General features: G+C 31.8%; 1 protein-coding gene across 7 annotated transcripts in view; it reads left to right on the plus strand.

Annotated features, from left to right (window-relative positions):
- The window catches only part of LOC148615302 (receptor-type tyrosine-protein phosphatase H-like), a 134902-nt gene that overhangs the window by 97528 nt on the left and 21969 nt on the right, over positions 1–15405 (plus strand). For 4 of the 7 annotated variants that reach the window (XM_088590146.1, XM_088590149.1, XM_088590148.1 and 1 more), the window contains 6 exons: positions 6239–6499; positions 6837–6933; positions 7372–7473; positions 12476–12557; positions 14091–14181; positions 14573–14649. The exons of the other annotated variants lie outside the window; for them this stretch is intronic. In XM_088590146.1, the coding sequence (XP_088446272.1) occupies positions 6239–6499; positions 6837–6933; positions 7372–7473; positions 12476–12557; positions 14091–14181; positions 14573–14649 (710 nt within the window). The remainder of the gene's footprint in view (positions 1–6238; positions 6500–6836; positions 6934–7371; positions 7474–12475; positions 12558–14090; positions 14182–14572; positions 14650–15405) is intronic. 7 annotated transcript variants of the gene reach the window in all.

Consider the following 15405-nt stretch of genomic DNA (forward strand, 5'->3'; position numbering starts at 1 on the left):
ACACTTTTGATAGGTTTCATAAATTTCATCTCTTCTAAAATTAATTTCTTGATTTGTAATTGCCCAGTTAATTCCCAGAACTTAAGGAACATTTTGATGTTTTCATCATTTTATGATTTAGTAGAAATGTGACAATATACAAGATGTTCATATCGACGGTTTGAGTACCGAAAACTATTTCCTTTTTTCCTTTTATCACCCCCACTTTCTTTTGTTATTTCACAATTCACAAAAAGTCAGCTTTGGTTTTCATCGTTTGACTTGTTATTTTTTGTAGCATTTTGTCAGTGTATATAAAGTTTTAAAATAGGTTTTTTTTATTGTTGCTGGCACTTCCTGTTGCCCAATTTATCACTTAAAATTCTTTCATATTTCCCATTCAATAATTGTTTGAAAACTGCTTTTAACATGCATATATCTTAAACAGAAGCCTCTTTTCTGACTTCGGTATTATCTATAATATCGACTATAAAAGATGCCTTCATTTGGCTATCCAATTCCTGGTATCGTTACTTTTATCGTAAACTCCGATTGACACTCACTTCACAATTATCTGTATTCCATTCATCATTGACCCTTCTTATTCCGCTTAAAAAAAAACAAAATCGAAAGGAAAAGCCGAACACCTGAATTTTAATTTTGAATAACCCATATTATTCTCCGTTAGAAAAGATTAAATACAAGTTTTTAAATTCTGGTGATCTACCTAGAACATCCTGAAATTGTTCCAAACAATGTCTGAACAGGAGAAATGAAATGACTGGTATCATTTTTTTTTGAATCGAGAGGTAAGCCTGAATTTGACTTTGAACCCTCAATTATCGAGTTTGTGATGTTATGCTTTACCCACTTTAACTTGATGAAATTCTCAAGGTTGACAAAATCAATTTCAAGCTTTTCTCAGCAAAGGCAACACATAGTCTTTGCAGACTTATTTGGTTTCCCATACCAATTAAATGACTTCATTTATTTATTTTCATAGTTGGTAGTATACCTTTCATTTTAATCCTATATTAAATACAAGATGATAAGAAAGATTAATTAATAATAACTTCTCCCAAATAAGTTCAATCTTTTCATTTCCAATGCTCTTCATTTTATCATACCAAATCTTGTCTAATTGTACACAATGCCGAGGTAAACACCCCTTGTCATTTATTCCGGCATCGGATAAAGGTTATATTCGAATTCATTAGTTAAAAAAACTTCAAAAGTCTCCCGTTATATTTGTAAGTTGCGGATCGTCTGCAAACAGTTTTAGTTAAGAGATCTAAGCGATCGCCGCTCTCAACGAAAGATTTGGATAACCTCTTATTATTGCCACGAATGGTTACACAACATTGGTTTCACAGGGCGTCCCTGAAAAATTTAACGGGATACTCATAAATGTTTCGATTCAAATCCATTTTTTAAGCTCATCTACGCGTTTATGAATAAATTAAAATCCCTTAAATATAACCGAAACCCATTTCGTTTTAATGATATACATTTGTAAATCACTTTCAAAATTACGTTATTTATTTTATATCATGTAAAAGATCAATGCTCTCTAGCGCTAATTCATATGCAGTTTGTCCAATTTTTATGTTGATTTTGGATTATCTTAATTTAATTTGTGCATTTGCAAAAAAAAAGAAATCCATCCATCATTTCATTTTTAATCATGATTCTTTTTTGAATGAAATGATATCGAAATGTTTGAATCGCCTCCTTGTTTTAAATTGATACGCTTTGTATATTGATGGAGAGCTGCGTTATTTTGTTAGCCAATTACCGGGATATAATCACTTTCAATGTGGCAGTTACTTCTAGAGCTGTAGGACATGCTTACCCCGATTCACCTCTGATATTTTTTTGTGAAAATTCATAATGCTAGCGCTTTTGGTATTTAATGTATGTCTTGTTTGCAATACTTCATTACAATCCTTTTTTTTCAACTTTGGTTTCTATGTATTACGATCAGACCATGCTTAATGAATATTGATGTAGGGCCATGGAGTAACGGTTTTGTATTTTAGTCTTCCAATAATAATCAGATCTCTTAAATTTCGCGTCTTTGAAAGTTTTAAGACGGGAGCTATCGACGTAAATTATAATGCTGACTTGAAAGGTTAGCATTTATAAAGCATCATCGGTATTTTTTGTACCTTGACTAATTAATTATAATTATACTAACCTAAACTATAATTTTTGAGTCTGACTTTAATATTTGTTATACTATAACATTGGTGTAGCTGATAAGATGACAAAGTAATTAAGTTGAGAAACCTTAAAGATAAATATGTTAATCACCAAAAGTTCATTCTTGATTATTTTGGCATGGATAAGTCAGTTATTTTCAACATGTTGACTCGTGTAGGTTAAGGTTTGTTTCAATCGAAATTCAACTCAAATTAATTGGTTTGTCGGCATACGATATTTTCATCATTTTAAATATTAATTAAAGTTACAATCTATTTGTTAATGCCAAAAGTATTTTGAAAATTTTCGACATGGGCGATTATTTACGTCCTTGGCACTTACAGAATTTTTTTATAGTAATGAATGAGTATATATGAAAATGTTAGGCACACAACATACCTTCAGCACCTGTGTATGGAGTTTCATATCACAACTCACTCAATATCAAATGCATCACTACAGATGTGTTATGGACGTTATCATGAACTGGTGGATTGATACGTTGTATCCATATGCACCAAGAAAACTGATTTGTTCGATGTATCATAGTTTTCCTTTCCTCTTTCTTCTACCCTGGACTTGACTTTTTATTGGCAACTTGGTGGTGTTTCTGGAAAAGAAGAGGTGGCTTACCCTACCGGGGCTCCTGTTCCATGATCCTAGTTTTTAGTGGAGTCCGAGTTGCTCATTTACATTTATTACCTTGTATGTATTTTATTGGTTATTTTATGTTTTTTGTTGTGTATATCTGTTTGTCTTTATGCCTGGATTACATTCTTTTGATTTTCGCTAGAATCTTGGTTACCTTGATTACTCTATCACACATAAACAAACTAGTTATTTACCAACCTGAATGGAAGTCGTCTTAATGAAAAACATAATAGTTTTAATGAATAAGAATATCGAGATATGTCATAATTGAGTATCAGTTATCTCTTTTAGAGTGTCTTTGGAAAATGTCCTTATATATAAAGACTTTCATGTCGGGTTTGTGATTTTACACACCAATATTTTCTGCTAAAATAGTAAGTAATCCTTGAAATTCCGGTCTGAATGTTTTTTTTTATTTTATTTTTTAGTTTTCTTTGAGACGAAACTCTCTTCAGTGAAAAATGACACCAAAAACCGACATAACAAACCGACAATACGACATGGCATAAATTACCATTCCACGACGTCTCTAATCGACTCTAATTTATCGAAGCGATAGCGACTATGTAGATTGAATATACACTGTTGTAAGAGTAATCATGGGAACCTAGATTGTAGCGAAAATCAAAAATTTATTCCAGGAAACAAGGACCAGACACTATTTACAGAACTTTTAAAACTAGATATTTTTCAAAAGCGCCTGATTTTTAACCCCCTTTTTCCTTTAACAATTCGACCAAATGAATGTATGTTCTTATTTGTTATTTGAATAAAACCCAAATGTTTGAGAAACTGATTAACAAAGTATTTAAAGAAGAATATTTGAACTTCAAATCGAAATCGGAGACTTAGAGTTAGCGACTTTCTTTCCATATACTAAGCACAAACGTAGCATAGTTGTAAGGTCATTTATATTTTCTTAGACAAAATCTGATAAGAATATATTACTGCCATGGTTAGTTTGAAGAGACCAAGATTGCGTTTTCTCTATTTGAAACAATATTGCACATTTTTTGGATAGTTTGAACAGATAAAAACAAAATTCAAGCTCACAACTCAATACTATGTATGACAGCCTCTTGCCTGACACGTCATATTAAATCAATATAAAGTCTTGAGGGATGTTGTTCTATTCTACTAAAAGTGTATTTTGAGCTTTACAAGCGTTTCCAATGAATTCTAGCAATTTCTCTCACGTCGTCATAGGTCCTACCAAAGTTGTTCGATCAGAGATAAATCTGCAGACATTGCCGGTCATGGTAACACATGAATATAATTATTGTCCAAGATGTTAATTGAAGTATCCGCCATGTGTCATCGGGTGTTGTCCTGTTAACTTTTTGAAATTGGTAACAATATTCTGTTGTTATTTTTTATAAATAAATCGGATGAACATGTATTGATGCGACGTCGTTTCAAGTAGCCTACCATATTGCGAATTGATTTACATGTATATATTTTAATATTTTGTTGACAATAGCGTTCAACACAATTTATGATCAAAACAAACATTCAATCCAAAATCCGTACAGGAATTTTTTTTTAAACCAAAAAGGCTTATTTGTTTGAAATTTAAAAAATGACGTTACTTTATTTCCAAATTTTCACTAATGAGTTAATTTGATGAATCAATCATACATATCAGTTTTAATCTTGAAAATGTTTAAATACAATGTAAGTGATTTTATATTCCCTTTCTTTTTTTCCTAGTATACCTGCTTGTAAAATTGTATTGATTATCTAAGAAAATTTATACTTTAATTCATGTCGAACAGGTGGAATCTACCAACATTCTTCTCTAAGAAAAGCAAATAATGTATTGTTAAAAGTCTCGTTTTTAATATCATAATTTGCCCTTACTTGTGCAGGAATATCCTTCATCTCATGCATATGGTAATTCACGATTGATTCGCTACGCTAGAGCAAGTACTAACTAATCTGTTGTCTTTGAACGCCATTAATATCTGCGTAACAGACTCTTGAATCAGCGGTATAAGGAAACATGCGTCTTAGAAGGTCTCTTACAAACGTTTTTTTTTATATATCAGTTCTTAATTGAAAATATTCAGTTTCTTATAAAACAATGAGTAGTGATTGTTTTTTTTTTGTAAAATGTTCTTTGTGCTGAAGTGACCGCTGATTTACCGATTATGACAATAGCATGCAAGAGTAATCAACGGAACCAAGGTTATAGCAAATGTTTGATAACCACTGGTATACTCATGCCACAATGGAAGAGGGAGGTTAAGCGCACTATAAAACTCATTTGGAGAGAATAAGATCAGATTCTTTGAACCACACAACTAGTAAGTTATAAGAGAATAACTGAATATAATTTTTAATTCAATTTTAGAATATATCCATGGATACCTCAAGTTAACGAAGTTTAACTTGTAAGCGCAATAGTCCACATATTTCACACTGAGATGACTAAAAATGGCCTGACAGAACCGATGGAGGTTATGATTGGAGAATATTCTAATTTTTAAAATTTTAATTTTACGACAAACATGATGACTTTTCATTCAAAATTGTCAACTTTCCTTTCATCTGTGGCAACATCCCTTCAGCACCTGCATATGGCGTGTTCATATCACAACTCATACGTTATGACAGAGTTTGCCAAAACTACGCAGACTTTTTGTATCGCGCTAGAATTCTAACAAATAGGCTTCTGCAGTAGGGTTATGTTGCTACAAGATTGAAGTCATCACTACAAAAATTTTATGGCCGTCACCATGAACTCATGGATCGTTACAGTGTATCCATCTGCGCCATGAAAACTGTTTCGTTCAACGTGTCGTAGTTTTCCTTTAAACATTCGTCTATCCTGGACTTGACTTTTTATGAGCACTCGGCGGGTGTTTCTAGAAAAGCAGAGGACGCTTACCCTACCGGTGCACCTGGTCCATGCTCCCAGTTTTTAGTGGAGTCCGAGTTGCTCATTTGCTTTTGTTACTTTGTAAATATGATTTTAGTTATACTATGTTCTTTGTTGTGTGAGTCTGTTTTCCGTGTCTGGTCTTTGTCCCTGGATACATTCTTTTGGTTACCGCTATAACCTTTGTTTCCTTTTTTAGTCTTTACCATATTTATGAAAAACTGATAATATCATGTATCAAAGAAGGTGTTTTACATAATTAATCTTCTCATGTCCAAAGCATTTTGTATTGATTAATATCAGTGCTCAAACAACTATAACTAATAAGCTTAAGATAAAATAAATATTGTACTCATGTACACAAGCACACAAGTTTTTATTGCACTATATGTAGTTCGACTAACGAAACAAATTGCATTTGCATGACAAAAACAAGTAAAAGTTTATAAGTATGGTTAAGAACAATTATACCGGAAAGAGATTATATAGATCAGTATTCAAATTATTATGTTCTCTTTGTTTTAGTTCCATGTCCACCAACAAAGGTAGAAATATCCAAAAGAGTTTTACATTCGATAACTTTGAGGATCACGCATGATTTAAAATGTGTCTCGACATTTAGAATCCAACTAGGGGGAACAAAAAAGAATTGTTCTGCATCAAATACAACTGAGACACTGTGTATAATATCAGGCCTTGATTCAGGAAGTGACTTCACAGTCATTGTAACTTCGAGTAGCTATAACTATACCAACACTAAAACTTTAAGCCAGAGAGTATCAACAAGTATGTTTGTACATGTATAAATTAAATCTTAACTAATAGTTATAACTTTTTTTTTCAATTTTGCTACACAAAAACAAACAAAAAACAAAATAAAATAAAAGTAAAAATTTAAAGTTACATATTTATTTATACACATAAGTAGTGTTATTCACGTTATTGAATTCACGATTTACTTCAGTGAGGATAGGTTAAATATTACTTTTTTTAGTTTTCAAATATTCAAAAACAGCAAAATCAGTTCAAGTAAAATAATTTCACTTACTTTTCACTTAGATAAACAAACGATAACAAAAAACTGCTATCTAAAAATTCGTAATATTCGTTATCTTACACACAGAAACGGATCCTGTACCATTAGCAGCAGGAGCAGTAGTTGGGGTTTTGGTAGCAGCTGTATTGGCATTCATTATCATAGTTTGGAGAAAACAATTACTGTACGTTTATTATAATATAATTATAATCATTATGATTTATTGACGACTTTGTTATTTATTGTACTTTTTGTCTTAGCTGCAAACAAGTAATTTTAAAATAACATCCTTAAGGGCTTTAAAATAATAAGTCATTAAGATTCATATGAATATGAAATGAAATTGGAAATTAGATTTTCATTTGTTTTACTTTTAAAATAATTATCTCATGATTATCATAACTTATTTTGCACCAATATGCGAGAGTACGCACTTGATTGATACCACTTCGTCGGCTTTTTTAGAAAGCGTAGGAGAGTGTTTAGCTGTGTATTTAAAGCAAAATCCTAAAACCGTCGTTAAATTAGCATTTATTAAATTCTTTTGCAGTTATTATGTGTATGATAATAATCTGACACTTTTTACAATAATTTGGTTTTTTTTTTTTTTTTTGTTTAACAGATGCTTCAAAAGTGAGATACCATCAACGAAATTTGACAACAGCCGGAATAATCCAGGTTATATTGACAATGAGGTCGAATTGTCCGATACAAGACGGGAAAGGTATATACACAAATAAGGTTGCGTTTGAATGTTAGTGAATCAAGTCAAAAAAACTAAGTTGTTAGGTTTTAATCAATTAGCCGTTCAATTCTGTATTCTTCATTAGAATATACGTGCATATGTCTCGCTTACATTATAAAACCTCATGTGCACTTTGCCATCGGTACACTGCTTTTACTCTTGAAAACATAATTCTTTGTCGAAAAGGTTTGCCTCAAAACTTCATGGCAATTCTTTAAATTTTATAGAGAAAAACTAGAGGCTACGAATTTCATAAGCTTAAATATATCGATTTTTATAAATCAAGTAAGATTTAAAATTACTACAATGTATAACATTTTCTGCGGTAAAGAGAATACAAAAATCAAGCAAGCAAACAAACATTATAAAAACTTTTATAATAATAAAATCATAATTTGCAGTTGCAAGTCTTACTGAGAGCAAAAGTAATCAAATAATTAATGCATACATTTCATACCCATTATTGTTGCAACAACTTGTATTTTAAAATTTTTGAAACAATAAAGTCTCAACCAATTATGCTGAAAGGCATTCTTCATAATTTGGATATTAATACTGAATATTGCCAGTTTCCACACTCTGTTGAACTTTTCTTTGTACTTTTCGCCTGTTTAATATGAACATAGCCCTAATAGGATAATTAATTGAAAAGAGTGAATAACCAAAATATTATCACGAGTGCCGAAGAACGCCCAGATTTAACTCGTGTGCACAACTTGTTCCGCACGAGTGATTATATTTTGGTTATTCACGATAACCAATTGATGGGGAAACACGTTTGCGTACAATTTCACGATTTACGGTTGCGCACATATGATGTTTGCGTAAAAAAATAAATACGTTTGCGCAAAACTCATATTTTGGATTAAATCCTACGTTTACGGACAGTGTAAAATATTATGTTCAAATAAACAGAAAGGAAAGGATATGAAGAAATTATATCAAGTACTAACACATACTGAAATTGACAAAATTATAAATCACAATCGAAAATCACTTTCTGATATAGGACTAGCTATGTATTTATATGATATAAATTATTTTCATAATTTGTTCATTTATTTCATAATTCATTTCAAACTTGTTAAAACATAAAATGTATCAAAACCGATATAATGTTATACGATATATCTAACAGTCCTACTGAAAACAGCAAATGAGTTAATTATTTGGCGATTGGCAGTTTTTTTTATGCCATCTTCCAAAGGTAGTCCCCTCTTTTTAATATCCCGTTGTTGGATGGTTCTTGGATTTCCCTTATAGGTAACGACCTTCTCCATTATCTCTATTCGACAGATATACCAAGACTGACGTTTTGTGTTCACTTTATTAATAAGACTAAATAAAACTCACCACTTACATTTTACACTTTTATTTTTCAATATACAATGTATAAAATTCAGTATCATACAAACGTATTATGAAAGCAAAATTGGTGTCAGTGTGCGCAACCGTAGAACATTTTCTGAACAATGGCTGTGCGCAACCGTAGAGCAATTTTTCAGGTAAATTTGGGTCAAGCGTGCAATCTCTTTTGACAAGTGTACGCGAACGTTATTCACCCAAATTGATTATCCAATTTAATATATAGATTGTCTTCATAATTCATCGATACGTTCAACATCAATTTTAAGTTTTGTGATTGATTTTTCGAAATATACAATACTGGGAATATTCGGTTAATCACGGAATCTATATAATAAATATAATTATTTTAACAAATTCATACTAAGATCACTTTGTAATCATTCTCTTACTCTCCAGAACTTAAAAATGTTCCCACAAAGTTCAAAATCATAACTGTTTTAGACCCCTATGGTACATGCTAATAGACCTTCCTCGTCTGGGTTGACTTTCCTTTTCCTTTGTCCGGTGATATGGACCCCCGACAAAGGTAGAACATTTGTGACTACCTTCTTTTTTCTAACATTGTTTAATTTATTATATTTGCACAACATTAAAATTAAACTAACGTAGAAAATCTTGAAGTAGCTGATTTTCAATTTCTGGATTTGCATTTTAATTTTAATACTAGGAGAAGAATCTTTTTCCTGGTAAATTGTATAATTGTTCACGTAGAATAACTTCATATGTTCGATCATTTTAAAACATGAATGTATTCCTTTTGAAAAAAATAAAGTGATATAATTCAATATCCTACTATTATAAAGAGCAACACCAATCCTATTAAAAAAACGATAAGGGCTACTGATGTCATATCTTTTTGTTCTTAGGACCAAAATGAAAACGTGCTTTTTCAATTTATTGCATAAGTTATAACATCTATAAATTTAACAATAAAACTGACATCTAAAGGTCAGACATCAAAGCTATACACTTACACAGTTTTGATCCAAAATTCCTGTTCAATAGAGGCTTGGCTTTTACCTATAAAAATGTCTAAGGCAATTATAGTTTTGGATGGGCTTAAATCTGTCATTTAAAAATAGTAACACAATTTTCCTTTTTAAAACTGAAAGACATCATAAATTTACAACGTTTTCGTTATATCCTGAAGAATAATACTTACAGTGTGTTTTAGTAAAATAAATGAGAAGCAAATAGAAGAGACACAATACCTTTTAAAACATAATTCCGAGTAAATACCCTTTTCCGATGTCTAAACAACGTGCATGTGATGATTATGTTAAACTTATTGAATACGCGAAGGGAAATAAAAAGAAGAAAATTAAACAAAATTAATATAATTTCAACTCATTTATTTTTGTAATTACGCGTTTAGAACAGTTGATCCGTTACTGTTGAGTCTCAGATCTGTACTTCGACTTTATTTGTGGATATTGTTAAACAAACTTAATCAGGGGAATGTTTAGCATTTGTTAATATCATCACTTCAGACATTTTAATGTCGAAATCACGATTTGATTGACCGATATGAAGTTTCTATATCACAAATGAGACAAAATATCTCCAATATCTCTTGGTAGAGATTCCTCATACTTTGTAAGAAATAATTCCAAATCGTCTTCCCAAATATACAGAGGAAGATGTTTACAAAATGCTGGAATTTTTAATCGACAACATATTTGTCCAGTGTGGTGGACGTGTTTTTCAACAAACGGTCGGCATTCCAATGGGAACAAATTGTGCTCCTTTACTTGCTGACCTATTCCTTCATTCTTATGAGGCTGACTTTATAGCTGATCTGATCAGAAAGAAAGAATATCGTTTGGCTAGATCCTTCAATCTCAGTTTCCCTATATAGATGACGTATTATCTTTAAACAATTCTAATTTTGGGGATTTGATACATCTCATTTACCCAAAAGAACTTGAGATAAAGGATACTACAGACACTGTGAAGTCAGCCTCATATCTTGACCTACACTTAGAAATCGATGGTAAAGGAAAACTATTGACCAAACTTTACGACAAACGTGATGACTTTTCATTCAGAATTGTCAACTTTCCTTTCATCTGTGGCAACATCCCTTCGGCTCCTGCGTATGGAGTATTCATATCACAACTCATACGTTATGCCAGAGCTTGCCGAAACTACGCAGACTTTTTGTATCGCGCTAGAACTCTAACAAATAGGCTTCTGGAACAAGGTTATGTTGCTACAAGATTGAAGTCATCACTACAGAAGTTTTATGGTCGTTACCATGAACTCGTGGATCGTTATGGTGTATTCATCAGCACCATGAGAACTGATTTATTCAACGGGTCATAGTTTTCCTTCCCTCGTTTGTCTACCCCGGACTTGACATTTTATGAGCAACTCGGCGGGTGTTTCTAGAAAAGCAGAGGACGCTTACCCTACCGGTGCACCTGATCCATGCTCCCAGTTTTTAGTGGAGTCCGAGTTGCTCATTTACTTTTGTTACTTTGTATGTGTGATTTTAGTTAATTTATGTTCTTTGTTGTGTGTGTCTGTTTTCCATGTCTGGTCTTTGTCCCTGGATTGCATTCTTTTGATTACCGCTATAACCTTGGTTCCCTTGATTACTCTTCCAATAAGATTTCATGTCTTACCAGATTGACTACCTTCACTTCTAGGCTGCAGTGATCTGGGTCTTTTTACATGACTGTATAAAAGTTAGTCAATGGAACTAGGGCATATGATTCACTACGGTAATTTCTCAACTAAAATTATAATCACATTGCAACCGTGTGAGGGTGAGAAATCTACACAAAGATCAATTTCTTTTCCTTTGAAACTTCAAGTAAAATTTGACACAATGTTAATGTTTTGTGGCATGATTTACTGGTATGCTATGTTTTGGTGAGCTGCATTTTTGTTGCTAGACAATTACTTTATTATAATCTTTTGCAATATGATGGCTGCCACTGGTGAATCAGGACGTGCTTACCCTTCCCCGGTACCCCATTTCACTCCCAGTCTTTTTGCTGGAGTTCATATAAATTGTGCTTTAGTTTGGTTTGTTTTTTACATGTGTAATCTTTTTAAATCGGTTCTTTACATTGTGTTTGTAGATCATCTTTGTGTCATGTTTTTACGTTTAGTCCAAGAATTCGGATTTTGACGTATTTGAATTATCCCACTGCTTATGCTTTGGTATTTTACTTTTATTTTGGCCGATATTTTAATTAACATTTTTTTTTGTAATTCGTTTGTCTTTTTGGATTTGAATTTTGTAATTACCTGACAAAAGCTCAATTTTTTTTGTAATAAAAGTGTGAAGGTTGCTCCGGGTGTCTGGTATCTTTTGTTTAAATTGCGCATTACTCCGTAAGTTTTTTCAATTTTCTCTTAAGAGAGAAATAGCTAATTAACACAGTTAAATGTATTTAGGCATCAAGCATTAATTTCATTGTCGAACTTATGTTACATGGAAAGTTGAATAGAATCTTAAACAAATGAGGAAAGAAAATTGAAAAATTTACTAGTTTTTATATTGGATATAAAAGGTAAACGAGATTGGCGCATATTTTGGTACCACGTAGCATGGTGATACCAATTAGATAGACATAGTATTTATTCGAGGATTTGTTTTTAGACCTGTCCAGCTGTCCCAAATTAAAGATGTGTTTGAGAGAATGATGCAAGATTCAAAGCTGCAATTTTCAAATGAATTTGAGGTAATTTTATATGCCATTATCAACATACAGTTGCCTTCTGTAATAGTTATTAAATTACAAAACAGTATTTAGTGGGTATAAAAGTGGTAAAAATGTATCTACGGGAAATTTTTCAGGTAAAAAAATGAACTTGAGGTAACAAAAGAAAACTATTAAAAGTAACTTGTTGATCATCATTGGCCTGTACTCATTCTTTATATGGATTAAATTAGGTTTACGGTGGTATGGACCAATAAGAAAATAGTTTACCGGATAAGGAAATTGCTTTTCTTTACGACTTTAATTGCCATGTCAGATTCAATAAATTTCCCAAAATTTACAAGGTTATAACAACCATATTTTTACTGACACATGAGCTGATTCCTGTTCGTGAGTTAGTTCGTGATCAAATTGACAGCTTGCAATTTTTAGCACAGGGAGTTTAAGAGAGAGTAATCAAAGGAACCAAGGTTATAGAGGTAATCAAAAGAATGTAATCCAGGGACAAAGACAAGACATGGAAAACAGACATTCACAACAAAGAACATAAAGTAACTAAAATCATACATACAAAAGTAAATGAGCAACTCGGACTCCACTAAAAACTGGGAGCACGGACCAGGTGCACCGGTAGGGTAAGCGTCCTCTGGTTTTTTTTTCCAGAAACACTCGCCGAGTTGCTCATAAAAAGTCAAGTCCGGGGTAGACAAACGAGGAAAGGAAAACTATGACCCGTTGAATACATCAGTTTTCATGGTGCGATGGATACACCATAACGATCCACGAGTTTATAATGACGACCATAAAACATCTGTAGTGATGACTTCAATCTTGTAGCAACAAAAGAGCAAGACACGCTATTGAAAAAAGAATTAAGAAAAGAGTGGAAACTGGATAAACCAAAATGCAAAACTGAAAAAAAAAATTACAGAAAAAGATCGTTGGTTATATAAGATAAGAGGTGAAAGAGGTCATGGCGACAACTGTTGCTGTTTTGAAATTATGAATTAAATTTTCATGCAATCAATGCGTGTTCTAGCAGTCGCTTGCATGTCAATGAGCCGATTCTTTCAATTCCATGTAAATATCCTAATTTTATTTTCAAGCATATGAGTTGAGATAAAACACCACTTGCTATGTTATTACAATGGAAAAGTCATTTAAAAAAGGAAGATGAAATCTTTGCTGTTGTTAAAATCTTAAGCTGATTGTTTATCTTTTTTCCACTTAAAATTCTATTGAAACGAAAACTGTGCTAACTTGCGTTTGATTTTGTTGGAGTATAATTACGACGAAGTATGTGTCATAGAATTGTTGAGGTTAAGTGGTGGTGTTCGTTCATCGTTGTATATCAAATATTTATCACATATTTAATGTGCCTACAAGATGGGGTTTATTAGAACGGTATCATTATCCTTTAATTAATATCAATAATTTACTAAAAAGTAGCAGACACTCGATATGATTATGAATTATTGCTTTACATAAGACAGAGAAGAATATATAACATGCATTTATAATGTATGACTACTCTTCTGATCATTTTCAACACAGGATCTATCAAAGCTGAGCCCTAAGCATTCAACTAAAATATGTAACCTGCAGGAAAACAGAGCAAAGAATAGATATACTAATATATTACCATGTAAGTTTAAGGGTAAATCGCTCAGCACTTAGAAATAATATGTTGATTCATAATATAGGATATTTATATATTTTTATATTGTTTAAAATGAAGTGATTTTAACATAAATTTGGCAACTGTTGATTCCGATAGAATTTAAGGGGACTATTTTGATTGTAAGAAAACATATGATTAATAATATTACTAAATGCATGAAAGTAAATCAAATCGAAGAAAGATATCGTATAATATGTTTTATGAAACCATCATCATAATTTTCGCTTTTGCAATAGTTCAATGAAGCTTCAAGGCTAATAAATGTTACATTACTGCTCTCTGGGACTATTTCGATTATGGTACACATACATGTAGTACACATATTAACATACTCTTTTTTTATGTACTTTTTCAGTCGACCATTCATTGGTGAAACTAAAGACAATAGAAAATGAACCTTATTCTGATTTTGTAAATGCAAATTTTATTCCCGTATGTATCTTTAATTTTATGAAGCTTTTAAATTGGTTGGTACATGATTGCATGTTCTTAAATAGCTAGTACCAACTCCACCTTTAAGTCGTTCTTATATGTATAAGTACGTGGAAATATGTATGTTTCACATGAACCTTTTTCTCCAATCGAAACGAAACATTTCGATAAAATGAATTAAATCATAATAAAAACATACAAATCGAAACTCAATTGCATAAAAGAAATCTTTTAAGACGTTTTGCAAATTATAAGAACTATGATGTTTACCATTGCCGGAGAATTCGACCCAACGACATTTGGGACCATGCCAACCAATAATTCCATATGAATGCCGGACATTTCGGCCAATAGACATATGAGACCATGACAAATAGTATAATGCTTTAGGATATATATCATTACAAAATTTCCCCTATTTGAAGGTTATAATTATGATATATCAAATCAGAGCTGAAACAAATTACCTTCATCACATATAATAACTACTATTTGTCTAAATGCTTTTGAAATTTATGTTTGCGTTTATGTTCATTGGACTTCAATGAAGATATATGAGTACAATGTAGGAAGTAGTGAGGTATAACCTGCGAAAAAGGACATGCATACGTCCAATATATTTTGCAAAGCTAAGTTCTCATGAAAACGTTCAACTATTTAAAAAATACAAATTGCTTAGTTTTATTGATTTTGCGAAGGAAAATAACGTCATATCATATCAATACAAAATGACTTCATACAATAAGAATCATCAAT

The sequence above is a fragment of the Perna viridis genome, chromosome 6 (genome assembly GCF_037379345.1).
Source record: "Perna viridis isolate PV_CMFRI_1.1 ecotype Kerala chromosome 6, ASM3737934v1, whole genome shotgun sequence".
NCBI classification, from domain to species: Eukaryota; Metazoa; Mollusca; class Bivalvia; order Mytilida; family Mytilidae; genus Perna; species Perna viridis.